At 51.9% G+C, this 17,926-nt stretch overlaps 2 protein-coding genes across 3 annotated transcripts in view; both read right to left on the bottom strand.

The window, feature by feature from the left end:
- Positions 1 to 633: 633 nt before the first annotated feature.
- On the bottom strand, positions 634 to 5,184 carry GAPDH (glyceraldehyde-3-phosphate dehydrogenase). The gene is made up of 12 exons (XM_090272713.1): positions 5,101 to 5,184; positions 4,787 to 4,827; positions 2,946 to 3,045; positions 2,752 to 2,858; positions 2,548 to 2,638; positions 2,303 to 2,418; positions 2,130 to 2,211; positions 1,761 to 1,912; positions 1,602 to 1,680; positions 1,418 to 1,501; positions 1,220 to 1,317; positions 634 to 1,117 (listed from the first exon to the last, which is right to left on the bottom strand). Exons 2-12 carry the CDS (start codon positions 4,807 to 4,809, stop codon positions 1,048 to 1,050), a joined length of 1,002 nt encoding a protein of 333 aa, XP_090128839.1. The 5' UTR covers positions 4,810 to 4,827; positions 5,101 to 5,184; the 3' UTR covers positions 634 to 1,047.
- A 2,441-nt stretch (positions 5,185 to 7,625) lies between these two features.
- The window catches only part of NCAPD2 (non-SMC condensin I complex subunit D2), a 28,415-nt gene continuing 18,114 nt past the window's right edge, over positions 7,626 to 17,926 (bottom strand). The window contains exons 14-32 of one of the 2 annotated variants that reach the window (XM_090272711.1): positions 17,733 to 17,857; positions 17,165 to 17,374; positions 16,676 to 16,850; positions 16,321 to 16,405; positions 14,562 to 14,695; positions 13,820 to 13,952; positions 13,644 to 13,728; positions 13,399 to 13,566; positions 12,957 to 13,126; positions 12,171 to 12,282; positions 11,971 to 12,094; positions 11,735 to 11,890; positions 11,212 to 11,389; positions 11,034 to 11,128; positions 9,875 to 9,955; positions 9,549 to 9,732; positions 8,479 to 8,605; positions 8,240 to 8,395; positions 7,626 to 8,006 (exon numbers count right to left, since the gene is read on the bottom strand). In XM_090272711.1, coding sequence (XP_090128837.1) covers positions 7,921 to 8,006; positions 8,240 to 8,395; positions 8,479 to 8,605; positions 9,549 to 9,732; positions 9,875 to 9,955; positions 11,034 to 11,128; positions 11,212 to 11,389; positions 11,735 to 11,890; positions 11,971 to 12,094; positions 12,171 to 12,282; positions 12,957 to 13,126; positions 13,399 to 13,566; positions 13,644 to 13,728; positions 13,820 to 13,952; positions 14,562 to 14,695; positions 16,321 to 16,405; positions 16,676 to 16,850; positions 17,165 to 17,374; positions 17,733 to 17,857 — 2,584 coding nt within the window. In that variant the 3' untranslated portion in view covers positions 7,626 to 7,920. The remainder of the gene's footprint in view (positions 8,007 to 8,239; positions 8,396 to 8,478; positions 8,606 to 9,548; positions 9,733 to 9,874; positions 9,956 to 11,033; positions 11,129 to 11,211; positions 11,390 to 11,734; positions 11,891 to 11,970; positions 12,095 to 12,170; positions 12,283 to 12,956; positions 13,127 to 13,398; positions 13,567 to 13,643; positions 13,729 to 13,819; positions 13,953 to 14,561; positions 14,696 to 16,320; positions 16,406 to 16,675; positions 16,851 to 17,164; positions 17,375 to 17,732; positions 17,858 to 17,926) is intronic. The other variant, XM_090272712.1, reaches the window with a different exon arrangement.

The raw sequence follows: 17,926 nt of genomic DNA, 5'->3' as shown, positions 1-17,926 counted from the left end.
TTCCGTGTTTGTCACACACTGAGACCAACAGGCTAAGATGTCTGAACTGGCCAACCTTGGAGAAATCGGGAAAGCGTGACCGAAACCTCAGCATGACTGCCTGGGGTGGCTGTGCTGAGCCAACATGTGAATGGAATCTTTTAAGAATGAAACTGGCGAGTATTTATTGAATTCTTTGTGTCACTGTTTGAAGCACTTTTGGTGGTAGCTACACAGTCCTGTGAAGTGTGCTCTATTTCACAATCAGGTGCGAAGCAAGGTGCAGGAAGTTAGAACTTGCACTATGGAAGCCTTGAGTGGCAGAACCAGGGTCTCAACCCAGGTGGTGGGTGCCAAGCCTGTGCCACTGAGCCCGTGTGCCTCACCCCCTCACTTTCCAGATTAAATGGTGCTTACTGTGCACTGGGTGAGGTGCGAGGTCCGTGTACAGCCCACTTAACGCGTTGCGTACCGGGGTATTTAAATGCTTTTTAGAAATGATGAGAATTCTTGCCACCTGTACGCAATGTGTTACTTGGGCTGGATCGTGGTGAGAAAAAGGCCCGGTCCTCTTAAATGCCCATGCTGGACACATAGCACCTGGAAGCCTTGGGGGAAAATAGCCAAAGTGTGAACAGATGTTCTTCATACGAGTGGTGTTCAACTTTTAAGATTTTATTTTTAGAGAGGGTAAGAGGGAGGGAATAGTGATCAACTGCCTCCTGACCTGGACCTGCAACCCAGTCATATGGGGACATACTTTGTAAGGGATGCTTCTGGTTATGCCTGGTCGGGGAACTGTTTCACTTAAATACCAGCCCAACTTCCTTCCCCTTCACCCTAGACCCCAAAGTAAGATAAAGGAAACAGTTGGCTGGGTACAGTGAACTTTATTGATGGTGCATGACAAGGTAGGGCTCCTTAAGCCCCTCCCCTCTTTAGGGGGTCTAGGATGGCAACTAGAGGTCAGAAGATTCTCAGTATGTTGGGGGATCAGTTTGGGGCAAGGATTCCCCAGCAGCTGAGGGCCTCTCTTCCTGTCGCTGGGGCTGGTGGTCCTGGGGGCTCTTACTCCTTGGTGGCCATGTGGACCATAAGGTCCACCACCCTGTTGCTGTAGCCAAATTCATTGTCATACCTGGAAGGGGATGAGTAGTTAGTTATATTTCTGAGTCAGCCACCAGGCAGCACCAGACCCATAATCAGTTTTTTAAACATTGTCCCCCCTGCAGACACATACCAGGAAATGAGCTTGACAAAGTGGTCATTGAGGGCAATGCCAGCCCCAGCATCAAAGGTGGAGGAGTGGGTGTCACTGTTAAAGTCGCAGGAGACAACCTGAGAAAAGAAGGGCAAGTATGGGAATCCAGTCTTGCTCAGTAGGCCAGTCTTGCTCAGTAGGGCTGTGTGGACACCAAGCTCCCTGTCGTATCAGTACCTGGTCCTCAGTATAGCCCAGGATACCCTTGAGGGGGCCCTCTGATGCCTGCTTCACTACCTTCTTGATGTCATCGTATTTGGCCTAACAAGGTAAAAGACATGGTTATTCAAGTTCTAATATTGCCACCATTCTACCAGACACAAGCCTCTAGCCCACGAAAACTGTTCCAATCCATACTTACAGCTTTCTCCAGGCGACAGGTCAGATCCACAACTGACACATTAGGGGTGGGGACACGGAAAGCCATACCAGTGAGCTTCCTGTAGACAGAGAAGTGGGGTCAGTACCAGCTCCTGGTTTCCCTGGTCCCCATGTCTGGAAATGCAACAAAAAGCCTTACCCATTCAGCTCAGGGATGACCTTGCCCACAGCCTTGGCAGCGCCAGTAGAAGCAGGGATGATGTTCTGGGCAGCCCCTCGGCCATCACGCCACAGCTTCCCAGAGGGGCCATCCACGGTCTTCTGGGTGGCAGTGATGGCATGGACTGTGGTCTGGAGACACGGAGGGTGGAGTGAAGGCCCTGCATAGTGCTTATCACCTACCCTTCAACCTCCCTCCTCACCTCTGGGAGAAACAAAGGGAATACATTGACCTGAGCCAATCCTTAGGAACCCACAATCTCCACAGCCACCCCCTCCACTGCCCAGGGCTGTCATAAGGAGGCATGAGAAATGAATGTGCTCTGGTTACTTTCCCCATCACTCTTACCATGAGCCCCTCCACGATACCAAAGTTGTCATGGATGACCTTGGCCAGGGGGGCCAAGCAGTTGGTGGTGCAGGAGGCATTGCTGAAAAGGGAGAGGCAAGTCAGGGGCGATCATGTCTCTTCTAACCGTGGCACCATCCAACCATGTCTCTACTCCCTTCTGCCATTCTCACCTGACAATCTTCATGGAGTTGTCATACTTGTCTTGGTTCACACCCATCACAAACATGGGGGCATCAGCAGAAGGGGCAGAGATGATGACCCTCTTGGCTCCACCCTTCAAGTGAGCCTACAGCAAAGGAGGCGTTAAGGGACCCCAGGCTCTACCTCTCCTGGTCTAAGGCAGCGCAGCCCAGTCTTCTTGCTCTGCCAAATCCCAGGGCAGACTCCCTTCATTGGTAGCCTCCCTGCCACTCACCCCAGCCTTCTCCATGGTAGTGAAGACCCCAGTGGACTCCACAACATATTCAGCACCAGCATCACCCCATTTGATGTTGGTGGGATCTCGCCTGCAAGGGAAGACAGGACAAAGTTCAAGGACATGAGTCCCATGAACCCAAGGTGGTCATCCCATCCTAGCACCTTCCCCAAAGTAAGTTTCTTCCTCTTCTTGCACACTTACTCCTGGAAGATGGTGATGGACTTTCCATTGACAACAAGCTTCCCATTCTCAGCCTTGACTGTGCCTTTGAACTTGCCATGAGTAGAATCATACTGGAACATGTAGACCTGGAGGGACAAGTGAGGGCATCAAGGGACTGCATTATTAGCCAATCTCTGCTTCCCACACCCGCCATAAAGGCAACAAACACTCACCATGTAGTTGAGGTCAATGAAGGGGTCATTGATGGCGACAATATCCACTTTGCCAGAGTAAAAAGCAGCCCTGGTGACCAGGCGCCCAATACGGCCAAATCTGAGGGACAGAAGAGAAGGCACGAGAAGGAGGGAGTTGAGAATTCACCTGGGTGTGTAAGTAGCCTGTGGCCCACTCACCCTCTTTTCAGAGGGGGGAGAGCACATCCCTGGTACCAAGAAGTCCCAAAAGGCATACTTTATCTTCCCCTCCAGCAATCCTGCCAGGCCACCCTGGATTCACAGCATGGCCACAAAGTGAAGGCTCATATCCTATCTGAGAGGTAATTAGGCTGCAAGACTTGCCGGACTCCCTAGTCCTCTGAAATCTTTCAAGTGACAGTGCAGGACACTGCTACTGCCACCCATAGTCTAGACACATGACTGGCATGTGGCATTCATCACCCCCACTCTATGCCCTGGGAATGCTGGCGCCAATTTTGCCTAGCTTCAGGCCACACCCCCTATGGAGCAAAGGCTTGTACTCAGCATCAAGCTCAAAGGGCAAGAGTAAAGGTCAGAAGTTAACTGGATGTGGAAAGTCCACCCCCTTCTCCAAGTCCCTCCTACAAAAGGGAAGGCACTGTGGGAAATGAGCTGTTTTCAACCCCCTAATTCCAGAGGTTCTAATTACTAAGCTACCTGCCCTTCCTAGTTCTTTCAGAAATCAGGCATAGGGGCAACACGTGTGTGTATGGGGAAGGAGGTGGGAGTGCAGAAGCCAGGCCCCCAGCTGCAGAAAGGTCAGGTGCTATATTTAACCCTAGATTAGGGTAGACTCAGGATCTGGTTTCTGGAGGATGGAATGGGGAGAAGGGCAGGGATCCCAAGGCTCCCCAGACACCTAATCCTTCCAGTGACCTTTACAATCTGGTCTCCAGGGCCTGGATCGAAGGAGTTTCGGGGAGAGCTGGTGTGGAGAGGGGCTGCTGCTCCAGGAACCATTTTACGGTGGAAAATTTCTAAGTACCATGACTCAGCTCTCCCAGCATGGCACTAAGCCACAGCTACCACACCACCCCAGAAAAAGAGTAAAAAGAACCTCCCCCCTCTTAAGCCATGTTTTTCATTCATCAGAGAATCAGCTAGGAAAAACATCCTCTCCGAGGGGGAATCTGGATGGCAGGTTCAGGATGGTCTAGAGTGAACGTGATCCGAGTTCTGAGGTCCAGCTCTTTGGAGAGCAGCACCGGTAAAGCCTTGCATCCCCAGGTTTACCGGATAAAGGCGACTCCACCCCACCGAGGCAGGAGGAGGATTAGTCATAGTCAAGGAAGGAGGAAGACTGGAGAGCTAACTAAGAGAGGTTTCCTAACGGCGGTTCATTCATTTCCTTCCCAGTTGCAACATGGCGGCTAGGTTCCCGCAAAGGAGCCCTCGCGGCTGCGTGTGCGCGCAGCTGCGCCTCCTGCATCCCCCACGTTGTGCAGCCAGGTGGGGGCTAAGGAGGCTGGGGGAGGGGGCTCCTCCCCAGCACGTGACCACGCAGGGCGCGAAAGGAAAGAAAGAAGCCCCGGATGGGGGCTGTGGGGACGGGTCCAAAGCCAGAATTAGGTACTCTCCTGTCTATCTGGGGCGGGTGGAGGAGAAAACTCCGGGTGACTGGTCCCCGCAGGGGCGGAGTTACAGGAGGCGCAACAGCTGGGGGTGGGGGACAAGACGCCCTCTAAGCCCGGAGCCTCCGCCAGGTCAGAGCTCTGACCTTGAGTTCTCCTTGGGGGAAGGGTACGACCATCCCCGCCACGTCCCCCCAACGCATACCGAAGCCCCGTCGGGGCAAGACATGCAGACCCCTAACTCACCCGTTCACTCCGACCTTCACCATCGTGTCTCAGGGTTCAGGCTGTGGGGAAAGGATGGTGAGCATCAGGGCGCCGGGCTCGAGTGCGGTCCTTTCCTCCTCTCCTCCCCTCTCCCCACGTTCCCCCGCGCTCAACACCCCCTCCCCCCCACCCCGTACCCGCGCCACCATCCCTTCCCTGCGTCTCTGCACGTCCCCCTCCGCCGTTGCACTGCGGCGCTCACCCAGCGGGCCTGCGCCCGCGGCCGCGCGCATCCCCGGCTCCTCTGTGCTCTCCCCGAGCCCCTCGTGGCGTCTGCCTCTTTTTACTTTTACCTGGCACTGCACAGGAAAACGCAGCAGTCCGTTGAACTGGAGGAGCAGAGAACCCTAAGGGGAGGATGCAGTCGCAATTTATAGAAACCGGGCGGGGCTGGGGCGTGTATGAGGCGGGACACCTCCTGTCCGCTAGCCCAGTCTCAGCTCAAGGGCGCGGAGGCCTGAGCTACGTGCGCCCGTAAAATCTCGAGTAGCAGGGCCCCTTTTTTCTTTTGGACCCGCCCGGTTCTTCGAATGTGCACGCCCGGTGCGTGTGGGCTAGAGACGGAGAGGGAGGGGGCAGAGGGATCAGGGCTGGTGCCGGGGACGTGCCTGCAGGCACGCCACACAGGGTGGACTCGAGGACGCGGGCCTTTGTGAGAACTTGGGACGTGCAAGAGCTAGGAGAGTTAATGTGGCAGCACGGGTGACACGGGAGGACTGGGAGCAGCCAGGGTGGGGAATTGGAGCAGGCGCCCAGGGCGGCTGGCGGCTGCACACGGCCACCCCATTCCCTTTTCTTTCACAAGCTGCGGCAGGAAGGCTGAGGGACTTCTCGAGGCTCTTCGGTAATGACACAGGAAGAGCCGAGGAAAAGGCCCGGGAGGGGCCAGTGCACGTCCTACGGGGCCCTTCTCATCCCCCTGTTTCCCCTCCCCATCCCCTGGCTCCAGGCCTCTCCGGGCCGGGGGCCTGTGCTGGGCACCGAACAGTGGGGCCTGGAAGGAAAGGAGGTTAAGGCGTTGGTGTCTGCGCTGAAGGTCGGTCACGCTGTCCTGCAGCTCAGGCAGCCGGGAGGCCTAATTGGGGCAGACAAACCGGGCCCTGTCTGCCTCAGCGGCTCTCCCCCAGGCCTGGCCCGGGCCCCAGAGGGAGGATGGGATCACTGCTCGGGGCCTCCCACAAGCCGTCCCTGGGAAACTTGAGGGCTGCGCCACCCCGGCCGGGAGACAATGCCCCTTTCATCCCCCGTGCCCAGGGCGGAGAGCCGGACTCCAGGGCGGAAGTCCCTCCCCATCCGGGGTCGTGTTGACCAGCCTGCGAGTCAGGGCCTCGCTTGCACCGTCTGTGCCCAGCAGATGTTGGGGGCAGGGTGAGGAGTCCAGAAGAGGGAAAAGATTGGGAGGGCTTGGGCATCTGGTGGGAACAGACCCTCAGCCCCTTCCCGCAAGTGCGGTAGAGGAAGGGAGCCCAGGCTGTGCCAGGTTGGGAGCTGAGGATGGAGGGAGGACTGGTTCTGAGCACTTGGAAGAAAGGGGGGAGGGGTGAAATGGACATTGCCTATCAGCAGGTGCGGGGGCCGGGGATCTGGGGCCTCTTTGCTGGCCCAGCATAACCTGACACCAGCCCCCTTTTCTAGCTGGAAAGCCTGTGGCTAAGTTTAGCTGGTGATAACCTTTGCTTAAAAGGCTGAGAGCACGCTGTCCTGCACCCCGACTCCAGTCCCAGTCCCTGTCCCTTCCCTTTCTGGGACTGCCCTCCTTCATCGATGCCGACTTTTCACAAAGAGCAGGAGCAGGGCCAGAGGGCACCTAATGTTAAGAGGAGGTGGGAGGCCCCCACCCTGCAGAGTGGGCTGGGTAAGTGGAGGGGAGATGTAGCTGCTACCGGTCCATTCCTGCTCAGGCTCTGTCAGCACCATTAACCCTTTCCCTTACCAGGGCTTTAGGAGTCCCTCCATGCTCCTGCACTGCCCAAAGCGTGTGTCCGAGGTACTGGCTTCCTCTATGCCTCATGCTTGTCAGTTTTCATTACTGACTTCTGTCAAAACAACAACAAAGAAACCCTCCAAAAACAAAAAAACCCAAAATGTCATCACCAAATGACACAGTCTACTGTTGTCATGACAGCAGGCTCACTGTCTCCTGTTCCAGGTGATTCAGCAGAGAAGACTTGGGAGGTGGAAGGGGTGATAGGCTTCAGGTGGCTGGCTGCTAGCAGCACCTGCACCCAAGGGGCTGAGCTTCCTGCAGCCCCCATAACATGGTGCAGAGACCCTGGTAGACAGACACTGTTTCCAGAGACATTGTCTAGAGCTGGAGGGGATCATGCATGACCTGACCTTCCATCAGCCAGTCACCTATCTAGAGGCACAAGTAGGGTTGAGCTAGGACAAAGAGGAAACCAGCCTTTGGTCTATAGAGGGGGTTTTCAAGCTCATAGTATTGACATTTGTGAGCAAAGAAGTTGTGAGGCCTGTTCTCTGCCCACTAGGTGCTGGAAGCATCCCTTTCCTCTACGCTGTGACAACAAAAAAGGTCTCCACAGGTTGCCAGATGCCCACTAGAGGGCAAAATTGCCCTCAGGTTAAGAAGCACAGCTCTGGAGACTAGACCTGCATACTTCTCCACAGCAGAGCAATCTTGTCACTTGTCCAGGGTGGGGATGTTGAGAAGGATGAGGCACGGAGGAGCATGAAGTTATCAGACCTTGAGATGGGCCCCAGTACCCCTGGGCTCATCCTCTTTCTGGATCAATAACACTATTTGCCACCTGCATCTGGGCTAATGTGAAAGATGAAACAAAGAAGCGGAGGCAAAATGTCCAAAAGTATATAAAAACATTTATTCGATAGAAAACAAGGAGAAAATGGGGACATTGCAATAGTGCCAACAATGAAAATTAAAAAATGACAAGGGAGACTGGCAAACATTCTAGTAAAAGCAGCTCAATTCAGTTCAGTTAGGTTGGTTTAGAAGAAATAGCTTACATTATAAAGATGATTTATGTATTAAAAATCCAAGGAGACAGGCAAACAAGTATTTTACAAGGGAAGTGGAATTCAAGGTCACCTCAGATACCCTACACAGCAGGGATGGGAGCAGGCAAGCCTAACTCCTAGGACCTGTGCCTGCGAGTAGATGCTCGGCGGATGGGAGTGATTTTCTTCGGTGTCTCATCCTCTGTCATCTCCGCTGAAAGCTCTATTCCAAGAATTGGAGGAATGAGAAAAAGCTGAGTCACAGAGATGGTGAACAATAGAGCTCAGAGAACAAATGGGACGGGCCCAGATCACACTGTAGAAATAAAGCCCAAACTGTACAGGGAGGAAGATGGCCTGGGGTGGGAGGAGTGGGTGGAAGGAATCTGCACATCAGGACCCCATCAGAATCAGTCCCCCACCCCCCAGGCTGCATCCCTTCTGGGCCAGTCATACCTTCCTCACTGGACTCATCGCTCGAGAAGACAATTTTGGGTTTCTTTTTCCTAACCAGCTGCTGGGTGTTTGGATGCCGACGGGCAGTGCGGCGGGGCTCAGGTGTGACAAAGTCATTGTCTGAGGCTGCAGAAGCAAGATGCTGGTGCCTAGAGACTGGAAAAGGCGGAGGGTGTGAGTCCAAAAGAAAAAAAGGAACCTGTCTCTGAGAAGAGGGCTGGTCTGCAGGTCTCACGTACCAGAGGACTGTTTCTTGGCTGATGGTGTTTTCTGGCTATTCCCTTGGCCAAGCTCAAGTTCTTCTACTGCGTCCAACCCTCTTGTGTGACAGGCCCGAAGCTTCTGCTCAAATTCATCTATTGTAGCCTGGAGGGAAAAAGAAATTGAGACCAGGCTTGGAAATACTTATTTCTGATTAAAAAGAAAACAGGCCTTGAAAAGACATGGCGAAAGCTTAAATGCGTATTACTAAGTTCAAGAAGCCAATCTGAGAAGGGTATGTGTGTTATGATTGTAACTCTGACAGTTCCGGAAAAGGCAAAACCATGGAAACAGTAAAAAATCAGTGGCTGCTTCCAGGGGTCAGTGGGGAGAAAGGGGTAAATGGGGAGCACAAAGATTTTCAGGGCAGTGAAACTACTCTGTGATAGTATGATGCTGGACACAGGTCATTTTACATTTATCCAAAACTATAGAATGGACAACAGCAAGAGTGAACCCTGAAATACACTATGGACTTTGGTCGACAGTGATGTGTCCATGGAGGTTCAGTTATGGTAACAAATGTGTCACCTCGGTGAGGATGTTGATAATGGGGGAGGCTGTGCATGTGTGGAGGCAGGTGTATGGGTTAACTCTATACTTTCCACTCAGTTTTGCTTTGAACCTAAAACTGCTCTAGCCCTGACTGCTGTGGCTCAGTGGATTGATTGCCAGCCTGTGAACCAAAGTGTCTCCGGTTCGATTCCCAGTCAGGGCACATGCTTGGGTTGCAGGCCAAGTCCCCAGTTGGGGGCGCGTGAGGCAACCACACATTGATGTTTCTCTTCTCTCCCTCTCCTTCTCCCTCCCTTCCCCTCTCTAAAAATAAATAAAATATTAAGGGAAAAAAAGCTTCTCTAAAAAATAAAGTATTTTTAAAAAGAAAAAGAATCAAACAGGAATGGGAGGCAGAAAGGTCTGATCTTAGGTCACTCTGGTTATGTGGTTGGTGTTGGGCTGGGGATAAGTAAGGTGGGAATGTGGGTGCAAAGCCTCAGAGCACCGCGGGCTGCGTGAAAGAGCGTGGAGCCCAGCAGGAGCCACTCACCTTGCCCTCGGGTTTGGCTCCCCGCCGCAGCTTGCCCACAACTGACAAAAAAGCAGCGAAGACAGACTCATCTGACAGTTTATCTCCAAAGCATTCAAAATGGTCCAGCATCTTACGGAGGCCTCGCTCTGTGAGGGGCAGCTGTGACACACAGTAGGCCAGGTCCCGGTACTGCCGCTCTGTTCTGCAGGAGGGAAAGGCTTTGTGAGGAGGCAGTGAGAGACAGAGTAAAGGCCCCTTCTCCTGCAGTCTCCCCCAGCCCCAGGGAGCTCCTTGCCCTGCAGGGCACCTCTCAGCTCCAAGAACCCTCAAGGAAGGCAGCATACCGGGCTGTGCGGAACCGCTGACACAGCTTCTCCACCAGGCTCTCAGTCTGCTTGTCCTTGGTGATGTAGGCGAGCAGCTGCCTGCAGGGAGGCGGGATGCTGATGGGCCACGGCCTCCTGCAGCTCCAAACCCACTTCCACCAGCCCCTGGCCCTCCCCTAATACTAGCCTTCTGTCAATCTCTTGACTTAGTAGAAGCATCTTCTCTGCCATGGCCCACGCCTGCCCCACTATTCCTCTGTGTCTCCCATACCCCAGAGGAGGGTCCACCCCACTCTCCTGAGGAACTTCCACTGTGAATGGAAATTTGTAACAAAAACAGCTGCCACCTAGTGAATACTACTAAGTGCCTACCACCATGTCAGGAACTTGATTGAGCTTATTGAATCCTCTCAAGTACTAAGGGGCACACATTATTGGCCTCATTTTGTACAGGAGAAAAAGGCAGAGAGGTTCAATTATTGCTAAAGGCCATACAGCTAAAAAGTAGCAGAGCTAGAATTTCAATACAGTTGTGACATTTCGGTGGACTGCGTGTATGGCGGGGGTCCCAGGCGATTATAATGGAGCTGAACAATCCCTGCCGCCTGCGGAAGTCATAGCTGTTGTAACGTTGAGGCACAACACATTGCTCACGTGTTCGTGGCGCTGTCGGTGTAAGCCAACCCACACAGTGCAGCACATGTAGTTATGTACAGTGCAATTACTTGGTAATGATCATAAACTTACTGGCTTATGTATTTAGTGTATTATACTTTTTATTTTAAAGTGCACCCTTTCTGTTTATTATAAAGAAAAGTTTGCTGTGAAACAGTATGCTGTGTTACCCGGGCAGCAGCCTCACACCTCGTGCGTGCTATGTGTCTTGATTGCGTCATTTTCTCATGTGCCTGATTTCCCCTTGTGTGGTTTTGCACAGGGCCATGCTGTACAGGCCCGTGGCCTGGGAGCAGTGGGCTGTCCCCTACAGCCTGGGAGTGCAGTAGGCTACAGCACCACGGTTTCTCTAAGTGCACTCTGTGATGCTCGCTCGATGATGACATTGTCTAGCAACACGTTTCTCAGAACGCATTCCTGTCAGGCGGCGCGTGACTGTACAGGCTTGACTGCTAAGCCTGTGCTAGGTGAAAAATATGCCCCAAGGCCCAGGGAACCATACTTCATGATGGTGTGAAAAGGCTCTTCCTCCACCCCGCCCTCAGGGTCTGAGAGGCGGCTGATGATGTCTGGAAGGAGGTTATAGATTGCGTTGCCCTACAAGAGAGAGTCATGTTAAGACACGCAGTGACCCACATTTTCTCCTGGCAGTAAACCCTCAGCTGCCCTCCGCCTCTCACCTTGTGGGAAAGCTCGTTGAAGAAGTTCTTGGCCAGGGCAGCAACTGGAGGCACAGGGTCAATGAGCAGCGCAGCCATCTCGCTAACCTGTCCTTTCACCTTCACCATGTCCTTTAGGATCAGGTGAGTCATCACCAGCCCTGCTGTTTTCCGCACTTGCTGAGCTGGGTCCCGAAGCCTAGGAATAAAACCTCAGGTCAACGGGGCCAAGACCATGGGCTACACCCTGACACTAGCAGGAAAGGCCCTCGGCAGGAACTAGTGCCCCTTCTTAATGTGCCATTACAGACGCAGCTAGAAAGCTGTCTGTAGTTGAAAGCTGGGGTTGAGGGAAGAGGCCAAGATTTGGCAATCCCTTGGGGGTCATATCTAGGCCAGGGTGTGTACAGATCAAGTATTAAGTAGATGTTGAAGGGTAATCCTAAAGGCTAGGAAAATATAGCTTCAGTGATTCTCATACTGACTTAATGAGACCCTCCCCGAGCTGGCAGGGACCGCTAAAGCATTGTGAAGGATCTCTTACCGAGCATAGAGATGAGGTGTCCAGGGATCCACCAGGTTGGGGAAGCGGATGGCCAGATCCCCAACAACAATCATGATGTTAGACCGGAGAATGGGGAGTGAGGACTTTTCTAGCATGGTGAACAGAAGACGAAGCTGGGAGTCACAGAAAGTGGCACTAGGGGCAAGGAGAGGATCATCAGGGAAATCATACATCTCCATCCTCCTTGAGAAGGTGGTACCAACCCCAGGGCCTACCTGATCATGCAGAACTTGCCGAGGGTAAGTGACGCAGCGGCACAGAGCTCTGGGTTGCTGTAGAGCCCAGGGTTGTTGCAGACTTTAAGCAGCAGTGGAACAAAGGCAGCTAGTATCTGTTCACCTGTTGGAAGAACAATTCTAAGTTTGGGATGGGTTACCTCATTTGGGGAGAAGGTCACTCAGGAATTTCTTCTTACCACCTAAGAGTTCCACCTCACAGATGCCGCGGATCAGTTCTGCCTCCATGTCATCAGCAGTGGCCCCGACCAGCCCCATCTCCTCCTCCACGGTGGTCTCAGAGCCTGCGTTCTGGTGGGGAAGAAGCCAGAGATCATGGGTGAGCAGACAGTAGTTTTGATTCCAGCCTGTCCTTCATTCTGCATGAATGGATCTGGAGTAAGGCGAATTTTGCAAAACCATTCAAAGAATAGTCTAATGTGTCTGTGGAGAGGAAGGACTCCCAAATTAAAGAGGAAAAGAACTAGGTCACATATATTTGTGTTTGAGTTGCAAAGCATATTCCTACACCTCTTAACTCATCCTCACAGAGGTAATTAATTTCCTGTATACGGTGGATAGATCATGCCAGACAGTGGTTCGAGGTATAGAGAGGGTCGGACCTTATCCACGGCTGTTAGGCTCTGTGTCTTACATGTCTGCAAGTCATCACCGCCCCGAGCGCGAGAACGGCAGGCCCAGGCCCGAAAGCTGACGGGTGTGCGCGTGTTCTCACAGACACCGCCTCAGGTAGAGCCTCTGCTTTATGCTGAGGTCTTTAACTAAACGCTCTGTATTTACGTAAAACTTTCCTTCTTGGGTGATCATGGACAGACTGTTCCGTCTTTGTTCTCACTAATCTCTCCCAGAGTAGTAGCAGCAAGGAGGCAGTGTTGTCTTCATTTCATTTAATAGCAGGGAAGAAGCACAGATCCCTAGAAGAAAATGTGAATGAGAGGAGGGAAAATGCTTGGGACTCCATTCACCTTCTCCTTTGGCTCCTTAGTTTTATTCTCCTGTTCTTCCCGAAGAACGCGGCGCCGACCAAGCTCTCCACTCACTGCCTGCTCCAAATGTACCAGCTGCTGCAGAGCCACGTCCCCAGCCAGAGACAGCAGGTTCATCAACAGGAAGGTGCAGAGCACAGGGGTCTCCTCTGGAGGGGACAGGAAGGGCAGGGAGAAAAAGACGTAATCAAGTCTCACAGGACTCTGCATCCTGCTTTCACTGATCTTCTCCTTGCTCAGGTATTATACAAACTAGCCAAGAAGCCAGAATGGGGCTGGGGGAATGGCGGTGGGGACTGGCCCAACTTCAGTGACAAAAATGTGACAGTGTGGGGTCAGGGTTGTTGCAGGAAGTGGTGGTGGCAGCAGCTTCTGGCCAGGCTGCTGCCAACCGGGCCCACCAGCCCTCTCGCCCACGTACTAGGGTCCTCCTGGGGGGTGCTCTTCTCTGCTATCTTCTCCAGGGCCTGCCTCGCGCATCCCTGCAATATGCGGGCACAGATCACCTCGGGGCCCTCTGCCAGTTGGTAAATGAGGGTCACGGCCGCCTCTTTGAAGGGGATCCAAAGTGGGTCTGGGTGGCCAAAGCCTGCATAGGAGAAGAGGGAAGTTGCCCACCGCAGACGAAGGACTCAGTTCTGCCCAAGGCCCTTCATGACAGCTCACCTTTGGTGACCATCTCCTGTAGCTGCTCAAATAACCTATGTTCCTGAGGCAGCCGGAAGGGAGGGTGACGCTTGCCCAGAGAAGGCTGTTAAGGACAGGAAGAGAGCATGAGGGTGTGTGGAGAGTGGATAAAAGGACCCCGCTCTCCTTAGTGTCCGTGTAACCACCCCACATACCTTTCTCCTGTCAGAGATGTTGGCAATGGCATGGCACACCTGTTGGGCCAGCCTGTAGTCCTGTGGAGACTTTTCGTCCAGCCCGATGCTCACCAGTGTGTCTAAGTTGCTTCCCACAATTTCTGGTTTTCCTCTACGGGAAGGAATCCTAGAGTTAAACCTAGTCATGAGCGGGACTCTGTGTGGGGGACAATGCCAAGGGGGGAGGGGTAGGTAGGTAGGTACCGACACCCAACACAGGTCTTCCAGAGCCTTGGAACATACAGAGAGGCTTTGACACGGGGCTGCCCCTTGGAATCCCTCTTTCTCTTTTAATTCCACTACTCTTTTTTCAAAATGGTTATTTATTTTTATCCTTACCCGAGGACATGTTTTTTTGGGGGGTGGTGGGGGGACAGAAACATCTATGTGAGAAAGAAACATTGATCGGTTGCCTCTCACATGTGCCCTGACTGTGACCAAACCCGCAACCTAGGCACGTGCCCTGACTGGAAACCAAACTTGCAACCTTTCGACCTGTGGGAGGGTGCTCCAGCCAGTTGAGCCACACTGGCCAGGGCTGCAGCCCACTATTTCTCTAGGCAGAGGGTGCTGGTACTTTCACTATTTTATTTCCTGTTTAAGCAGCCAGCTCAAACACAGGGCTCAGCTGAATCTAACTGCTATTACCAAAGGACAGGGAACCTTCTCAGAACCTTCCTTTCTTCTCTCATCTGACTGCCCATCTGGGTTTGGGCCTCACCGTGCCATCATCCCAAGAAGCATGACAGAGGAACAGCGCTCTAGAGGGGAGCAGGGGACCTTCTCAGTTGCCTGCTCCCAAAGCAGCTGGGTCACTGCTGGTTTCAATTCATCCTTCTGCACAAACTCACAGAGCTGAAGAAAAGAGGAAAATAGGCTGAGGCTAAAAATTAACAATTGCCCTGATCCTTGGTCCATTTCTCTGAAGAGACTATTGAGAATCTGAAGTGGGAAAAAGCAATACTCAGGAATGGAAAAGGAAGGAGGCTAAAATGTCACAGAGGGGCCTGGGGAGGTACTTCCGCCTCTGCTACTGTCCACTCTCATGCCTCCCTCACTGCGTTCATTGAGGTGCCATACCAAAGCTGACCTTGAGCTCCATGTGGCTCTGTAGTTCGGACCACATTCTGGCAGTTTCTAGCAGGTTTTCTTGCTGTTACCACAAACCTAACAGTTCTAAAATGGAAGCCATCAGCCTTCCTTGCCTTTTCATTTTGCCAACGATAGGTACCAACACTCTCTTAGTCACATACTCTAAAATTTCACATTCACCTCTTTTTTTTATGAATCAGTCACTTAGTCCTACCTGTTCTTCCTTTAACATCTGTCTTCATTAAGTGAAATTCTATAGCTTTCACTCCCACCTCCAGAGTCCAGCCCCACCTTGTCACTGCACACCTACAGCAGCCGCTGGGGCCCTCCCTGTCCCTCATCTCTGCTCCAGTCAGCTTGTATGCTACTGCTGGGTCAGCTTCCCAGACTCCTACTTCCTCCTGCCACACTGTGGCGCATCAACTAGAAACCTCTCCTTTTCCTACTATAGGGGCTTAGACCAAAAGCTACAATATGGGACCTCAGGCCGGTCGCCACCATCGGGGAGAAAAATGCGGCTGGTGGTAGTGCTCCTGCCAGTGGAAGCTGGTGGTCGGCACCACCTCCACCTTTGTCCCCAAGATCCAAATGCTTCGGGGCAAATTTGCCTCAAGTGCTGGAGTCCCTGGATAACAAGGTTAAAGTCCTAGATTCTTGAAAGGCAGCCAAGGGACCTGCCCAATTTATTTCCAACTTACACCCCCAGATTTATTATCTTTTCTAGATAACAATTTTAGCCAGACATAATTTTCCTCATTCTATAACATAGGCTGTGCTCTTTCTTGGCTTTCTGTCAGAACTGCTTTCCCTCCTTTCTTGAATTCTCTAAATACTACTTATCAAGACCCAACCTAAGTCCTCCCACCGTCAGGAGGCTCTCCTTGCCCCCTCCACTACACCCTGCTCTCTTTCCCACTCTGTACTCATCAGCCTAACATTCAAGTTACGAGTGTGTTTTCTGGCGCTCTTCTGCCTGAGCTGGAATCTCAAACTTTGCTACTAACTAGCTGAGCCTAGCCGATTTACCTTCTCTGTGCCTCGGCTTTCTCACTGTAAAATGTAGGGAATCGAATTACTTGCCACATTGGGCTGTTGTGAGGATTAAACAGGCTAATATGAGTGAAGTGCTAAGAATAGCACCTGGCATATCCAGTGTTACTGTATTACCATTGCTATTGCTGCCCTTTATTCTGGCACTTAACTGTCTATCTGCTGCATTGTTTGATAAGTGTTTTGGTTTTATTGGCTATCAACTAACCTTTGGTTCCTTTTAAGTTGGAAATTTGGAAACAAATCTTATCCTTGGCGGGGCTGAGTAAATTGCTGAACACAGAGTAATCACTAATACTTGTTGAATGAATAATGAAAGAGGAAGCAAAGACACTTACAATTTCTTCAAGACACTGAATGGTCCCAACTGAGGCATCCACTAGCAGCAAAGAGAGATTTTGAATCAAAGCACGGGCCTTGGCTCTGTGGGAAGAGCAAAGACCAGGGGTCATTAGGGCACCGATACGTTGAAGGCGGCAAACCAGTGATTAGGGCTATCCCCCTGCAGGTGTCAGATGCTACTTAGGATGGGTTTTCCTGACAGTTCAGCTCCACAGGAGCCCCTTATAGACATACTGTCTACAGATTCAGAACTCCTCTAGAAGGATGCCCCCAATTCTTTCAGGAGACTAGAAACGTCCTATGAGAAGCTGACCACAGAAAAGCCAGCCAAAGCAAAAGTACCCCACATACCTGGCAGAGTCCCCTTTGGGGTTGAGGTAAAGTTGGCGGTAGGCATTAAGCACAGCTTCCCGGACACCAGGCTCCTTAGACCAGATGAGAGGCAGCATGCGGCGTATCCCGAGCAGGGCCTGAGGTACCCCAAATTGGAATGCCATCACAAAGAATTCAATCACCTCCTGTACCACTGAGAGGACAGACACAAACGTCACCCATCTGCTTGGCAAAACTACTCCCTCCCAACTCGAAGACAGAACCTTCCTTGATGTAGCAACATGTAGTGGAGGCTTTCCTCATTTTCCTGTGACTGTTGCCTCCTATAATGCCCTGTCATGAAATACTATATGCATTAAAATAGGTGAGCTCCATGGGGCTATACAGAGCAAGCGAAAAAAGGATTCCTTCCTTTGAAAGGAGCAGCTAGATATCAATAAAATGGACAGGGCTGGTTTTTCCGACCCTAAGACCCAGTGCTCACAGAGGGGCTTGGGTACCCCATACCTGTGGTTGTGTTCTCATACATCATTTTGCTGATGATGCTGATGGCCTCTGTAATCTTCAGGGAGAAGCTATAGGCATCCTGTAGATACTGCACCAGCATCTCTTGCTTCACCAGTTCATCCTTTTCCCTGGACTTGTCTTCACAGTCAGCCTGTTCTGGGCCCATGATCTCTGCAGACTCCTGGCAAGTCTTCTCCTGCGTGGAAGCTGCTGGACCCAGGAGTTAAGAGTGTTCAGGATGGGGAAATCCAGCACTTATAACATCCCTGGATATTTCTTTGCGCAAAAAAAGGTATAAATTTAGAACCTATTCTAAACTATCTTGGTTCATTTCTCAAAAAAGATTCCTAAAGTTCTCAATGGTTTGGAAACACCCTTCACACCCTGTGACTATCAGTCTCAGGCCCGTGGGCTGCTTCCATTCCAGAGCAGAAGAACTGCCCACTTCCCTTTGGCCTCTTTTAGCACCAGGTTCTGTTAGCTAGGCCAGTGTCTGGCATAAAGCAAATGGTCCATAAATACTAGTTGAAATGGTTTGTTTGTTGACTGAAGAAGGTAATAAAATTACCTTTGAAGATAGCTCCTAAGAGAGTCAGAAACCTGGTCTCCTCTGACTCCTCTGGGTCCATATTACTGAAGGGCTTCGACTCCTGGAAGTGGCCCAGGGCTTCTCGAGTGAGAATGATGGCTTGCCTAAAAGAACATCAACTATTACCCATTCAACACCCATAGAAGTGTCACCACAGCCTTAAAAAAAAAAAA

This window comes from Furipterus horrens, unplaced genomic scaffold (genome assembly GCF_987537825.1).
Source record: "Furipterus horrens unplaced genomic scaffold, mFurHor1.1.pri manual_scaffold_4, whole genome shotgun sequence".
NCBI lineage: Eukaryota > Metazoa > Chordata > Mammalia > Chiroptera > Furipteridae > Furipterus > Furipterus horrens.
Note: the sequence above shows the minus strand (reverse complement) of the source record. Positions and strands in the feature narration are given on the sequence as shown.

Excerpts from the sequence above, each read along its gene's own strand:
- GAPDH (XM_090272713.1), bottom strand. The coding sequence starts at position 4,809 with ATGGTGAAGGTCGGAGTGAACGG. Across the intron at positions 2,859-2,945 it reads TCATTGACCTCAACTACATG|GTCTACATGTTCCAGTATGA; the intron begins GTGAGTGTTTGT and ends TTGTCCCTCCAG. Across the intron at positions 2,639-2,751 it reads TCCATCACCATCTTCCAGGA|GCGAGATCCCACCAACATCA; the intron begins GTAAGTGTGCAA and ends CTTCCCTTGCAG.